Here is a 15334-nt window from a genome sequence, read left to right as displayed (position 1 = left end):
GCGGGCAGGGGGCGGGGCCTGGCCGACGCCACGTGGGAGTTCCCGCCCCTTGGCCCGCCCTGCCTCCAAGAGCAGGAGTGGAGGCGCCTGCAGGGCTCGGCCTCATCGAGCATGCGCACTCCATCACATTCTGATTGGCGGACCCGCGCGTCCAGCCTCACGCTTATTGGTGGAGGCGCCCCAGGTTCTGGGTCGGAGCTCAGCGCCCAGCTCCTTACCCGCTTCGGGCTCCACTGTTGACCTCGGTGGAGGCGGTGCAAGACCCGGATTGAAAGGCAACCTGGCCGTCGGACTCAGCAAGGACGGGCAGGGCGGCTTTGGTTTCATCTGGGCGCTCCAGCCTTCGTTCCGCCTTACCCTCCTCCAACGACCTCCTATGTCCGGCATGTTTTCTAGGACCCAGGTGAGGCGGGTTCTGCAGCGGGTGCCCGGGAAGCAGCGATTCGGCGTCTACAGGTTCCTGCCTTTCTTTTTTGTCCTCGGAGGAACGATGGAGTGGATCATGATTAAACTGCGCGTGGGCCAGGAGACCTTTTGTAAGTGGGGGTGCAGCAGCCTCCGTTTCATTTCAAGCAAGCAGGAGGCGGCAAAGGAACCATTTTGCTGGGAATACTGTTAGGTTGCAGACCTCTCATTCCGCTCAGCGCTGAGCTGCTTTAATCCTGCAGAAGGGCGAGTACTGTCTCCCTCAGTGGGGCGTGGAGATCCGCCTGGGCTCTCCTGTAAGCGGGGCGACAAAGATACATTGGTGTTCAACCTTGAGACCTTCCCTGCACTTAGATGGAAGGGCACGTGACTGCACTCTGGACGCTGTCCTTTCAAGCCTGCCAGTGACACTGTTAGGGCCTAAGGAATAGACTTGCCCACAGCATCCAGAAGCGGGATAGGATATGTGTAAGCTCCTAATTGGCACGTCCAAACCCTAGAGGGAGCAGCTGGTCTGCCCCGCTTAAATACCACTGTCTTTACAGGCCAGAGTTATGGGTACCAAGGGCAAGCGCTATAAACAAGTGCCTGGCATTGCTTTGCTGAGCACTAGCTCTGGATAGGCTAGTTCCTCTTCCAGAAAGACTTCTCTAACTCCTAGGTTCTTTCTGCTTTCTCCCTCTCCGGAAACACGATCACTTGTGAACTGCCAACTCTCATTAGAAAAGTAAATTGGTGGTTTCTAAAGATACTTAATTCTTCTGTTCATCCATTCATTAATATTTAATGACCACCAATTAGAAGATAGAATAAGGTAGAGGGCTCCCCACCCCAGAAGAACACTAATGGGAGAGACAGATCATTCAGTTACTATTAAGTGTGATCAGTTCTGTGAGGGGGAAGTGGAGGGAACATGGGATTCCCCGGTGGGGCACCTGAATTGTACTAGGTGGTGCAGGGAAGGCTGCCTGGAGGAGTGACCATGTCAGAGGGGCCCAAAGATTGTCAGCCAGATGAGGGAAACATTGGTGGTGTTGCAGTGTCTTCTGCCAGTGGTTAAGAGCAAACCTGGGGGCCTTGGTGTGTAACTATGCTGTGTTTGAGGGACTGAAGCAGGTGAGCAGCGTGAGGTTTAAAAGGTGCCTGGAGCGGCCACAAAGGGACCAGAGAACCAAGACTGTATCCCAAAGGACTGAAGAGTTTTAAGCAGCAGGAGGTGAACATATGTGGTGAATGACTTTTTGTGGAGAGCAAACTGGCAGGAAGACTTAAGCTGTATGGTTGTCCAGGTTTGGGATGGTGGTCTAGACTAGGATGAGATGCCAGGAAGTGGGTAGAGTTGACACTCCAGAGGCAGTACTGACAAGGCCGTGGTGTTTGACTAGACTCAGGAGATGAGGAGTGGAGGCTTCTGGTGGGGCAGCTGGGGCAGGGGTGAACACAAGCAGAACAGTCCTGGGCTCCATTTGGCATGTGCTGAGGGGGAGATGGTTATATAGATAGAAGGCGGATCTAGGCCATAGATCTAGGCTAGCGGGTCACTCACATGCAGATTGTGATGAAAGTTAGAGCTTAAGCCCCAACATTTTAAGGGTGACTGAGAGTGGCCACAGAGGCAAGGAGGGAAACAAGAAGGGTCTTTTATCATGGAAGACAGGCGGTTCAGGAAGTTCAACTAAGTGGGTGGGATGTACGCTGTCTCTCCTCTACCAGGAGAGACTTGAAGATATGCAAATACTGATCAGGACAGAGCAGGTGGAGGGAGGCTGGATATACCCTGGCCCTTGAGAAGGTGGGAGGATGGGATCTGAGCAAGGGAGAGTAGCCCTTGGAAGTCAGTGGGAAGAGTTCTTTACTGATGACTTTCCCTCTGTGCAGAAAGAGTTCATGGCCATTTGGGGTGAGCAGAGTAGGGTCAGGGCCATGGGTGAAGCAACAGGATTGTCAGGCATCATAGTGGACCCAGTTAGGTACAACACCCACACTGCATAGCAAGCAGAGTGAGGCGTGGAGAAGGAAGGAAGTTGCATCAATCTGTAGTCGGGGTTTTGAAGGTGTATCAAGAAGCTGGTACTAATAAGAAGGAATTTCAGCTGGTTTGGGCAGGAAGAGAGAACAAGGAGCTGAGGAAGTTGGTAAAGATCCAAGGACAGAAAGGCTGCTAGAAAGGAAGTAGAGGTTGTGGTCAGAACAGAAGGAATTTATTACTTCAGAGGAAACTTGCAAGAAGATGGCAGAAGTTGAGAAGTCAGGAAGATGAAGGGGACTGTTGCTTCCTATCTGTTGGGGATGGTATCACCTGCGAAGATGGCACAGGACAGGGTCAAGGAACCTGAGCTAAATGCCAGCGTTTTCAGAGGCCGAAGGGTAGTGACGGACGGCAGATGCCAGGGAAGGCAGTGGTAAATGGCAAGGCCCCCGGAAGAAGAGGGTGGAGAAGCAGCAGCTGAGAACAAGGAGACTGCCCTCACCTCCCTGCCCTGAGTTCCTGGGTGTGACAGAGCAGCAGAGAGCTGTAGGGTTGGAAGTGCCTAAGAGAGGACAGTTAAGACATGATTTCAGAGAGAAGTGAAATTGCTAAGAGCTGTGCTGTGACATGACCCTATCTTTGAGGACGCTGACTCTGACCCTGCTACTGAGAACTTTAACACAATCCTCATTTAAATCAAGTCGTGTTTTAAGTCAATTTTGGCATTAAACATTATTGTTGAGATTCAGGTGATAGATCTAGACTACTGGTTAAATTACTCAGATATGTATTTTTAATTCCAGTTTCTTAAAAAATCTAAATCAAATCTTTGTTTTTGATGCAGATGACGTGTACCGCAGAAAAGCCTCAGAAAGACAGTATCAGAGAAGGCTGCAAGATGCATCAGAGACTGAACTTCAGCAGTCAATAAAGTAAATATCAACTTTACTATTGCTTTCAACTCCTTTTAAAATGTATTTTTCAGGTCTCTTGTTCTTACACAGAACTGCCTTTATAAACAGTTTTTATAGTTTTCCTGTCCCTGCTTGAATACTTCCCAAGTCACTGATGGACAGCACTTGTGGGAAAATTATTTCCTACTGAAACAATGGAATCTAGTCCATGAAACATTTCTTAAACAATTCAAGGATGAATCGGGATGCTTTTCAGTGTAGTCTAAATTGTGAAGTCCTTTCTTTTAGGTAACCAGGGATAACCTAAGTTAATTTTTTGCTGAACTCAAATTTAATATGAATGAAAGTAAGGTCTCTACTGCAGGGTCATTTAAATGAGGATGACTATGCAGACTGCATTTCTGCCAGCTACCAATTGGTGAACATTTTGCTACAATGCAAACACACCTTACTCACATTGTTGTGAACACCAACAACCCCTTCCCTTGTTTGACTCCACTAACATCAAGGGCTGGACCTCTGTGAGGACTGGAGACCAACAGTCTTCACTACCCTCTTTGAGGAAGATGCTGCTTTCATCCAGCTGCTGAAGACACTGCTCCTTCCCCGAAAAAGTGAATCTTCACAGCACTGAGCAACCACAGACTTAAATCAGAGGCTGAGGCTATAGGGAGAGTTTGCAATCTGACCCAGAAAAAGTTTGGATTAGGTGGTAGAAAAGCAAAGGCATCTTTCCAGGCTTGGATAACCACATCCAACATCTTTTCAAACAACAAAAAAAAATCTACATATTAAAGAAGACTAAGTTGCAAAATCATTTCTACCTATTCACTCATGAATAAAGAAGCTGATGCTCAAGGCCACAGATATGATCAAGTTAAAGATCTCTGCCACAAATACACTGAAAACTAAGATCATGGCATCTGGTTCCATCACTTCATGGCAAATAGATGGGGAAACAGTGGCTGACTTTATTTTTCTGGGCTCCAAGATCACTGCAGATGGTGATTGCAGCCATGAAGTTAAGACACTTAGTCCTTGGAAGGAAAGTTATGACCAACCTAGATAGCGTACTGAAAAGCAGAGACATTACTTTGTCAGCAAAGGTCCATCTAGTCAATGCTATGGTTTTTCCAGTGGTCATGTATGGATGTGAGAGTTGGACTATAAAGAAAGCTGAGCACTGAAGAATTGATGCTTTTGAACTGTGGTGTTGGAGAAGACTCTTGAGAGTCCCTTGGACAGCTGGGAGATCCAACCAGTCCATCCTAAAGGTAATCAGTCCTGAATATTCACTGGAAGGACTGATGCTGAAGCTAAAACTCCAATACTTTGGCCACCTGATGCGAAGAGCTGACTCATTTGAAAAGACCCCGATGCTGGGAAAGATTGAAGGCAGGAAGAGAAGGGGACAACAGAGGATGAGATGGTTGGATGGCATCACTGACTCAATGGACATGGGTTTGGGTGAACTCTAGGAGTTGGTGATGGACAGGGAGGCCTGGCGTGCTGTGGTTCATGGGGTCACAAAGAGCCGGACACAACTGAGCGACTGAACTGAACTGAAGGGATTTAAGTCAGTTCATTTATGTTAGAACCAATTTAGTATAAATAAAGAGCCACTCACCACTCACCTCATTAAAGCACTACTGAGACACTGCTCAGACATGGCTTGAGTATGAAGACCAGTGATGACCAATAGTACCTGGGGGAGGAAGGTAGTCTTCACTTGCACTTTTGTCACAAGAGTTCCTGGTGACCCTAAACCTCATGGTTATTTTAATGATTAGACTGTTGCACAATACATTTAAATTGTGGCCTAACTCCATTTTCCCCCCCTGGCCCCAGTGGTAGAAGTCTGATACTTTGTACATACATACATAAATATGTAGCATATGTCATATATAAAAATATACCTTTTACAAAGAGAAGTTGTAAATGCTAGTAAAACCATCAGCTACCTTCTGTGTCTGTTGTGGTTTCCTTCCCGCTTCCATCCCAGAAACAATCTCCAGTCTGAAATTCGTGCCTAACTTCCCTAGAGTTTTTCTCATCATCTTTTTAAAATACAAGTCTTGGAGTGCTGATTTAAGACAACAAACCTTTGAAGATGACACAACAATGTCTGACTTAAAGGGAAGTAGACTAGCAAAGCAATTACTGTATTAAATTGAATATACTTTCAAAGCACATTAATTTGGATGGTACAGAACTAATTTTTGTTAAACCATTGCAGAGGCTTTTAACTTTGCCTCAATTTTTTTAAGCCTTCTACTAAAGGAATATGACTATGCACTTATCAGACACTAGGATTATTTAAGGGAGCTGTAATAGTTTAAAGAGCAATGCTCTTATAAGCAGCTTATAGAAGTGCAGTGCCCCCTACTGTGAACTACACTGACAAATAACTTACATTTAAAAACCAGGATACTTTAGGATGACAAAAATCTAATTAGCATTTACTGCTAGAAGTCGATGTCCACTGGGGTGCTGGGGAAACTACCTGGGCTTTGGAACTTCACTTTATCATCTGAATGGGTACGGAAAGGACCTAGGCACACAGTAAATACTCAATAAGGGAGGGCTCTCTGTGTTCATCTAACAGTCCTGTTTTGGAAATCTTGCCTGCATCTCTGAAGTTACAGCAATTCAATTAATCTGTTTTTAGAAGTTTGGATTTTTCACACTGAGTTACTTTTCTTTAAAAAAAAAAAAAATACACTTGGACCATGGTGTTTTCCAAAGAATCGCTCTCCTAATTAAGTGTGCATGCTCTTTAGCCTTCACACATTTATGCGCAATCCACAAGACGTGCATTCTGCACGTTTTGTCTATTTGGGGGATAGAGTCTATTAATTCGTTCAGGTATGAACTTTCATTCAGCTGACCTAGCAGACTTCTGAATGAAGAGGCAATAGAGTAATACTTAGCAGTATTGCTCAGAGTATGCAGCTGGAATGTTTAACTATACATCAACCATCCTTTACAGTATGTTCATGACCACAGATGGTGGTACAGCCCTAAACTCCCTAGGAGAACAGAACCACAGGGATTTGCAAAGTGATATTCGAGGGAAACGGTTGATTTTACCAACGCATTCTGTTAGAAGTGTGGCCATTTTTTAGGAGCTCATAAGCATGATAAAAGCATTTCTGGGCCATTTGTCTCCTCTGCTCACACATCTACTTGAAATGGGTTACCGTGATTTATGGTACAGGACGTGCTTCCTTATCTTCCACCATCAGTAACAACTCGCTCTGCGACTTTAACTTCACCCTTTGCTGAGGACACGTTAGGGATCCCTGACTCAGTCTGAGAGCTGTGGCATGGGCACAGCAGGCTGCAGCGTGACTATACTTGGCTCCTGTGTTAATGCAGCCTGAGCCCGGGACCAGGCTTTTGCCTGTACCTGAGGAGTACTTTTCCTTTAAATTGGCAGCCGTATCGCTATCAGCATAAAATCAAGGTTTGCAGGAATTAAACCTGCTTGAAACTAAACATCTGTCTGACACAAGCTTTAACAGAACAACCAAACCTGGTTAATCCCAATCACTTTGCAAACTCCATTTTTATTTGGATTAAAAAGCTTTAGATGAACAAACATATGATACATACATATTATAAGACTAGTTACCACTTGAACCCTTTTTGATACAGAAGTTAGAATAAACCAAGTTTTAATCAAGTCTGAAAATGTTCAAATTCAAAAGTCAACAACACCAATTTGGAGATTTTACACAAAGAAGAGTCCCCTCTTAATTCTTCCTCATAGGAAGAAAAGGAGGAAGGCGGTTCAAAAAACAAAGCAATTCAAGGCCTTTTAAATCAGTTAGCTGACATACTGTTTTAAACCTATAGGTCTTTCCCCCCACATAAACAAAATTCTTTTCCACATGAACTTACATTTTGAAAACATTTAGGCTATTATACTTTCTAAGCCATATCACTACGGTTCCTAAAGCTCACGGAAAAAAAAAAAAAAAATGTATAGTTCACGTGTACCTTTTAAAGTCCATACATTTTTTTTTTTTCTTTTCTTTTTGGAAGATGGCGGACCTCAAATCTTATATCCTAAAATATTAACTGATATTCTCCAAGTCAATATACAGAAAGACATGATTCTAAAATAAATACATAAGAGTTTAAAAAACAACAACAACAACAACAAAACTTACTTAGGGCCTGCCTCGTGGCCCTCTGGCCCGGCTCTGCACTGCCTTAGGGGAGCCCCTGGCTGGATCTGTGGTTCCTACAGCACCTCTAGACACTGGGAAGGAGCCTGAGGAGGAGTGCTCTGCCTTCTACTGCCCCACATAGCCCACAGTGAAGAGTTTTTAGAGGCTTCCCAAAAGAAGTCTCTTCCAGACCTTAAAAAGGGAAATAAGATGGGTGCATGAAATAAATAAATAACTTAACCAAAATTAAATTTCGGGTTCTTTGGTGTAATTCAAGGATGCCTAGAAATAAAATAATCTGATTGTATTATACAGTCCATGATGAAATGGCCCAAATAACCAGGAACTGAAGATTTCTTTATCTGATTCAGTTGAACAATAAGGTACTGACATACTACTGCAAAACATTTCTTCAAATTCAGAATTATTTAAAACACTTGATGCAAATTGAGATCCAGTGGTTGACTATAAGTAATTAAGATATAAGGACCTTCTGTATTTAAAGTATCTAGATACAAAGAGACTTTTTTCCATTCTGCACTCTTTTGTCCCCATGATTTAGTAAGAATAGTGATTAAATATCCAGGTATTGATTCATACCAGATTAAAAGAAAAAAGTATCCTCTGAGAATCACTCAATTTATAAATAGCAGTGGAAGCTTGCTACAATGGCAACCATCTTGCTACAATAAAGCAGGTTTCAAAAATGCTGACTGAAATACCGTTCCACGTTTGATGCTTTCTACCTGTCTGAGCATTACATATTGCCTCCAATTGTTTTTTCCCAGGATCATATAAGAGAGAGAGGGTCATCAAACCTAAGTGTTTGGGATCTATAATGTTCTTTTTAGTGAGCATTTTCTGAAATTATGAGTCCCTTCTGAAATTCAAAAGCACAAGTTACATTTTAAATTATTTCAGAAAATCTTAAAACTTCTGGTTGAGAATTACAACCTGAAACTTTGGAGGAAAAAAGAAAAAAAAAGCCACATCTGATGAGGAAATAAAGCATACTAAAGCGTATTTGCATATGCAGGCAGTTCAGCCTCTTACAATTATGCTTCTGAAGCAGCCCATGTCCAGTTAGTGCACTCCCCTCCCTAAGTTAGGTCAGGTGTTATGTTTAATAAATCACCCTCCAGCACACCTCAATACCTTCAAGATGAACTTCCATTGTTTCAGTGTAAGAGATTTGAAGTTTTAAATCATCGTAACATGTATAGGCATAAGTTGTGAATTCATTGTAAAAAGATCAAGAGTACCCTTAAACTTACCTGCCAAGACTAAACATAATTCAGGGTTGTGCACATGTTCTGCAAGGATAACTGAAACTACAGCTGTCTAACTCAGAGCAAGAAAAAGTGCGTTCTCCCTCCAGGTGTCTGGGAGATGCACTAGCTACAGAAGACTGCACAGAGCTAACTTCAGATTTCTGAGTTACTAAGACCAAATGTACCATGTCTGTCAAACATCTATCAAGCAACTAACAACCTTATACTTTACCTGGAAGAAACAGTTTTTGCAAAAGTGGCTTAAGATATTTAGGCACATGAAACAGACACAAGTACACCTCCCTTCTCTAAGATGTAAACTAGGACCAACTTCACATTTCATTGTCAACTTAAACTAATCTGTAAACTCTTTTGTATGTGTTTTTTTTTTCCCCATTTTGTTTGTTATTTAAAAAAAAACAAACAAAAATACCAACCAAAAAAATGAAAAACAAAAACCCCAAGCCAAGACAAAACCTCTGATGGTTTCAGCTCTATGGCAACAAGTAAAAAGGTAAAACTCCAAGTCTAAATATACAACCAATTATGAAACTGGTTTTAAACGAAGGAAACATATGCAAAAAAAATCTTTGTGTATTTGATAAAGTCAACTTAATATAACAAAACAAATTGAAATAGCTTATTAAAAGTGTCCTTATATAAAAATGGCCTTGTGATGTACAGTAAAATGCAATAAAAATTGTGATCCTTTTTATCTCCCCCCACCCCCAGTAACTAAAATGGCTACTGTTCCACAAAACTCTTTATGCTTCTATAAAAGAAACGTAATTGACGTGATTAAAGGTTTTCTAGATTGTATGCTTGGCGAATGTTGAGGGTGTCTCGGAGCATCAGATCCCGAAGGCGCCATAGGGCATCTGCCATGGTGGTGTGGGCCCCTTTACTTTTTAGCCAGTGAGAGGGAAGGCGGCTCTCCTGTTCTTTTGACAGATGGACATCATGTCTTCGAGCTGAAAATGTAAGTGTGGACAGAGAAATATAAACATCAGTCCTAAGGTCTGATAGATTTATTGAAATGTGAAACATCTGCTATTTATTAAATATTATAAAATTAACTGCAGAATATTTCCCAGAAAATTTCACATATTGTTTTATAGGCATCTTGTTTTTTTTTTTTTTTTAACTTATTTGCCACTCACACAGTAAAATGCTGGCATGCATATTTGCATGGCACATGGGGTCTTAGTTTCCTGACCAGGGATCGAACCCATCCCTCTGTAGTGGAAGTCTGGATTCCTAACCACTGGACCACCAGGGAATTCTCTGACATCTTGGTTTTTAGAAAACTATTTTACTTAGGTATGCGACAACCTAGCCAAGGATGTCTCATTTCATGCTTTATAGTTTAGAAATTTTCTAATTTCTAACAGTTACTTCACAAGAGCTGCACAATGTAACGAAATTACTAGAACTGGGAACATAAGAGCTGCACAAACAGCTAAAAGATCTCACCACTAGTATTTTCTTGTAAGCACTTGTGATATTTAATAACTTCAATACTGACAAAAATTCCTAAAAAGGTAAATGTGAGGAAAGGGAAAACTATCTACTACTGTTAAAAGAAATCAACTGATCAAATCTGGCTTAGAAATGAAGGATGAATTGTTGATGCTTAGTCGTCAAGTCATGTCTGATTCTTTTGTGACCCCATGGACTATAGCCTGCCAGGCTCCTCTGTCCATGGGATTTCCCAGGCAAGAATACTGGAGTAGGTTACCATTTCCTTTTTCAGGCAACCTTCCTGACCCTGAGATCAAACCTGCACCTCCTGCATTGGCAGGTGAATTCTTTACCACTGAGCCACTCAGGAAGCCCCTGAAGAATGGATGGAAATTTCCGAATTTCTTTGGAAACTTGGCAAGTTATTTCAGTATGTACTGAAAATATGTTAAGCCTGCTGAACTAACTGAGTAACTTGATAGATTAGAAACATGTCTTCCAATAATACTTTTATCTTTTTTAAAAATTGAGATGAAATAATTTTTAATTTGCCCAAATGCATCTATGCTATGCCCAAATGCCTGAAAAATAGTTGAGAAAATTCAGAATATACTTATTGAGATAGCATTGATGTTTATGATAAAATGAAGCTTTGAAACTCAGCAAAAGAAAAAAATTTTTCAGTACGTGATATCAATATACAAAACTGCAAATGCTTCAGCTAAATATACATTTTACTTAAAAAGGCCTTCCTTAGGTTTGGTTCCAGATCACAATAAAGCAAATTGCATTAATTTTTTTGTTTCCCAAGTGCAAGTAAAAGTTCCATTTATACTATACTGTAGCCTATTAAGTGTGTAATATAGCTTCAGGTACCTTAATTTTAAAAGACTATATTGCTGAAAACTATCAGCCATCATCTGAGCCCTCAGCAGGTTGTAATCATTTTATAATGGTAATGTTAAAGACTACTGATCACAGATTCACCGTAACAATTATAATAATCATGAAAAAGTTAGAAGTATTGTGGAAATTACCAAAATGTTAACACAGAAACACGAAGTGGCCACATGCTATTGTAAAAATGGTGCTGAGAGACTTGCTCATGGGGGTGCCACAAACTTTCAATTTTTTAAAAAAATCAGTATCTGAGAAGTGTAATAAGGCAAAGTGCAATAAAACAAGGTATGCCTGTATAAGAACAATGGATACTTATCCTATAACATGTCAACAGCAGCAAGAGGACTTTGATAAAGCATAGATTTTGAAAAAGCTTCTTCAGAAAGACCTCTCCTTACCTGCCAGCGTCTGGTCCCACTTGCTAATGCTGCTGGACTCAGCACTGAGCCCTTCAATGTACTTTAGGTAGGCCTCTGAGTGGAGAAGCCGTTGGGTCTTCGGTGGGGGAGCCACAAACATGGGTGTTGTCGGCTGCTGTATGACAGGGGGGCCAGCAGGATGTGGGCCAGGGTACGGAGGTGGTGCCTGCTGCCCTGGAGGCCCCAGGACACCTACCTGAAAGAGCACAGATACAGGGTCAGCGGGAAAATACTCAACCCACGCTCTGAGAAAAAGGGTGACTTGAATTCTGTTGAGTCCTAGAAGATCCAATTTGGAGGCTCACCTGCTGTCCATACGGACTTCCACCTGGCGCTGGAGTCCCTACCATAGGGGCCACTCCTTGGTTCATCACACCTATAATTCAGAATTACAGGCACAATTAGAGGTTCTGGGATGAGAAGACTGAAAAACTGTCTGATAAGAAACGTCATTTAAAATGCAAACTATGATCACTGCCCTGAGTCTTTGTGGACAGGAACCCTATGCGCCCAAAACAGGATGTAGCATCCTATAGGAAATCCATGTCCTTTTGTTTTCTAGGTGCTCTAAATACAAAGCTAGGAGAGCTTGTCAGATGTACAGTAATTATTCATGGCTGAGAAATAATTTGAATTCTGCAGAGAATTCTGATATTTCCCTAAGTAAGCTATAGTCAGAATGCAACTCTATTTTCAAGGCCTTTATCTTTCAACAACAGTTTCTAGCACCTGAAGCCTGAGTTTAATTTCGGCAGTTAAGAGCACTGCAACCAGGCTCAGCTGTATGCAGTGTGTTGGGACAGGGGCCTAAGGGAAGAGGCTGTGCAAGTACACGCTCCAGCGGCCTTTGTGGAGGCTGGAGACACACTCCTGCTGTCCCCTCACAGGCTATCAGCACTCTGGTTCTGACTGGAGTCACTGATGTTGGCAGAGAGGGGACACTGCCCTCTGAGAGAGAGGCACTTTGAAAAGGGATCATCTGGAAGCAGGGCAGCCTTTGGTGCTATCACCTCAAATGCAAAATGACAAAGGGAAAGAGAAAGATTCCATGGTCTCACTACATTTGGTCTTTGTATAAACTTCTCCTGGTGACTCCTCACAAGCAATTTCTGTCTCATACATCCTGGTTGATAATAATGTGATATCCTAAATTTAGCATCTGGGGCTATTTTAATCTCAGGATCATTCATTTTCTAGTCTCATAAAAACAGAGAAACAGGCAAGGGACCCAGTTCGCTAAAAACTAACAAACTATTAATACAACCAAAACCCTGGTGAGATGTTGTTTAAACCTTCAGCAAGTCCAGCTAGCTGCATAGAAGGATGAATAAGAGCTAGCTTTGTATTTATAGTTTCTCTGGATTCAAAATGGTGTTATTTCGACCAGGCAGAACTGACTCACTATTCTAAGGTTCAGAATTGCTAAATATCAAGAAGTATTACATATCTGTTAAAGAGAAAACAGTATGTGAAAACAAACTTTCTGTTTACAAAGCAGGGATTTTGATATTCCAAGGGCCTAGAAGGGTACCTGGATCCCAAGAGTAGGATCCTAGCGATTATTTGTGAGTGAGTGGAGGGGCTGCAGTGGCTAAGCTGCTAGTCCAGCAACATATTATTAACCCCTGCCCCCCAAGCCTGCCAGGACACTCACACACTTTATATTTCACAACACTGGGGGGCTCCCTGAGCTGTCTGTATCAATCTTTACAGGGCAGCACAACCAAATCAACCCCCTTTGCTTCCTGGTTACAAATGCCATGCCGTGGGGTAGCTGGTGAGACTGTGGGCTCACTCACCAAAGGAGTTCATGAAACTTCTCTCCTTGAAGCCGGGTGGGACATGTGTGGGTAGACACCAAGAGAGTTCTTCCCTGTCTCCCTGCCATCAGGTATGTTATGCTTTCTTCAAATGCATTTAGAATCTGGAGAAGGGGGACAGGGAAACATCTGTCCCCCAGTACCCACCAAAAAACCAGTTACCTAGAGGGTACTGGACTTAGGTGTGGTTCCTACCAAATAACATACACACCTAGGGGTCACCTCCAGCCTCGTCTGACTGCTCAGTCAGACACTCTATGCCGAGGGGACAGGGCACAGAATTAAAGCCAACTCTACCTGCCACAGGGGCACACCCATTTTATGACTGACACTTATAGTCCAACTCACTCACAGTCCACCACTTCCATAATGAAACACCCACTCCCACAAACGTTTCTTCCTTCGGTTAGGTCTGCATCAAACATTTCTGGGCGTTATGGCCATTTTCTAAGCAACACTCACATCACAGAGTGCCACTAGAGACGCTAGGCCAAACCACCAGGTTGGCTCACCCTATGTACTGTGGGGCACACCCTGTGGAGCATCGTTTGGAACTCTTCATAGCTGCGGGATTGGTACAGCCAAGCCTGTTATAAGCAAATCTAATGTTTCTATATTCTGCCATCTGGGCCAGGTCTTTAGCTAATATTTTGGATAATAGATCAAATGCTATTCCAAGTCATCCTAAGGCCACTTTCTCTCCAACTAGATTATGTCTAAGGGTTAGTTTTTTTTTTGCATATGATGGGAACTGATGATTTTTCCTTTCATAATAATCTTTCAATTTGCTAATTAATTATAAAGTAAAACTGTACCTATTTCTGAACTCCATTTATATGTTTCTATATGACATAACTTCTGGGCTTCTGCCAACAGACGAACCAGTGTCTACAGTTACCAGGGTGGACTATGCTGTTCTTTAAATGCTATGTCATGCTTCTTCGAGGACTCAGACACAGAAAACTAGTTCAGTGCATGTTCTTTCTCTCCCTCCTTTCTGTTCCTAGGAGGACTGACTGAAGAGTTTCTGAAGAGTCCTGCCCATTAGCAACTCTGTAATCCCCTTAGAGGGGAGGTGTTTGAAAAGCAAAAGATGGAGCAAGCATTCTATACAAAAGACCCTCTGAGATAAGAACTGAACCAGAGGAAGAAATGGACTCAGGAGCAAAAACTGCTTTTCACATGCGACTCTGAACTAGCCATTTGGGAAACTTCATTCACTAGAGCAGACCACGACTGTCCAGGCTGCATCTGCTTTCTGAGCATATGCCGAACGGTTTGAGGGCTTCCAGAGTGTGCCTCTTGCCCCTATCTGCTGAGTCTAGTTCCTTGTCATGTGTCCTGTGCCGCTGCTAGGCAGCCAGTGCTCAAGGGCACAGGTGCTGAGCCACCTGCTCAACACACAGGACAGGTCCTGCAGCTGACATCCCTGGGGTTCTCAGTGAGGGAAGGCCTGCCCACATGGGCAGCAGGTACCTCCTGGAACAAATGGCTGAGGGAGGAAAAAGAGTATGAAGATGAGATTGATGAGTGAATGAGGATGAAGTTCTTACCCGGTGGTGGGATGCCCGGGAGGCCGGGCACACCTGGCGGAAGATGGTGGGGTGGAGGCCCCCCAGGGTGAAGTGGCTGCATGCTGCCCATGCTAACAAGGCCATCAACTGGGCCCTGCAAAGGTGGAAGGCCTGGCGGATAGCCACCCATCATGCCTTGAAGGACACAACAAATTTCAGACATGCATCATTAACATGCAACATGAACTAAGTAATAACAACCCCCCCACACATGCACTACTAATGAATAAGCGCCCTTAGTACTGCATGATATAACAATTAGTGCAATTATTTTGTTGCAATAATGAACAAAATAAAACATTACAAATATGAAATATATTTTTGGATGAATTAGTACTTAGTATATTATTATTTGTAGTTATTCTCCCTGGGATAAATACACTGCATGTTTTCAGTTAAATAATA

At 42.8% G+C, this 15334-nt stretch overlaps 2 protein-coding genes across 52 annotated transcripts in view; one reads left to right on the top strand and one right to left on the bottom strand.

The window, feature by feature from the left end:
- The first annotated feature begins 232 nt into the window (after nucleotides 1-232).
- On the top strand, nucleotides 233-15243 carry LOC101110881 (ubiquinol-cytochrome-c reductase complex assembly factor 5). 2 transcript variants are annotated; one of them, XR_003586133.3, is made up of 4 exons: nucleotides 233-536; nucleotides 3240-3327; nucleotides 10509-10646; nucleotides 14363-15243. XR_003586133.3 is itself a non-coding variant. In XM_012099936.5 (3 exons), the coding sequence occupies exons 1-3, from the start codon at nucleotides 377-379 to the stop codon at nucleotides 14373-14375; spliced, it is 261 nt and encodes an 86-aa protein (XP_011955326.1). In that variant the 5' UTR covers nucleotides 233-376; the 3' UTR covers nucleotides 14376-15243. The 2 variants fall into 2 exon arrangements, 1 of the variants encoding a protein (XP_011955326.1); XM_012099936.5 differs by lacking the exon at nucleotides 10509-10646.
- Nucleotides 6859-15334, bottom strand: part of PBRM1 (polybromo 1) — a 100670-nt gene continuing 92194 nt past the window's right edge. For 31 of the 50 annotated variants that reach the window (XM_042236095.1, XM_042236105.1, XM_042236097.1 and 28 more), the window contains 4 exons: nucleotides 14909-15064; nucleotides 11841-11911; nucleotides 11515-11731; nucleotides 6859-9726 (listed from right to left, as the gene is read on the bottom strand). In XM_042236095.1, coding sequence (XP_042092029.1) covers nucleotides 9554-9726; nucleotides 11515-11731; nucleotides 11841-11911; nucleotides 14909-15064 — 617 coding nt within the window. In that variant the 3' untranslated portion in view covers nucleotides 6859-9553. The remainder of the gene's footprint in view (nucleotides 9727-11514; nucleotides 11732-11840; nucleotides 11912-14908; nucleotides 15065-15334) is intronic. The other 19 variants (XM_042236104.1, XM_012099950.3, XM_060402437.1 and 16 more) reach the window with 1 other exon arrangement.

The sequence above is a fragment of the Ovis aries genome, chromosome 19 (assembly GCF_016772045.2).
Source record: "Ovis aries strain OAR_USU_Benz2616 breed Rambouillet chromosome 19, ARS-UI_Ramb_v3.0, whole genome shotgun sequence".
Taxonomy (NCBI): Eukaryota; Metazoa; Chordata; class Mammalia; order Artiodactyla; family Bovidae; genus Ovis; species Ovis aries.
The sequence above is the reverse complement of the archived record's forward strand: the minus strand, read 5'-3'. Positions and strand labels throughout refer to the sequence as shown.

Coding starts and splice junctions, on each gene's coding strand:
- LOC101110881 (XM_012099936.5), top strand. CDS start 377: ATGTCCGGCATGTTTTCTAGGACCCAGGTGAGGCGGGTTCTGCAGCGG. Junction 537..3,239: donor CGTGGGCCAGGAGACCTTTT/GTAAGTGGGGGT, acceptor TTTTTGATGCAG/ATGACGTGTACCGCAGAAAA.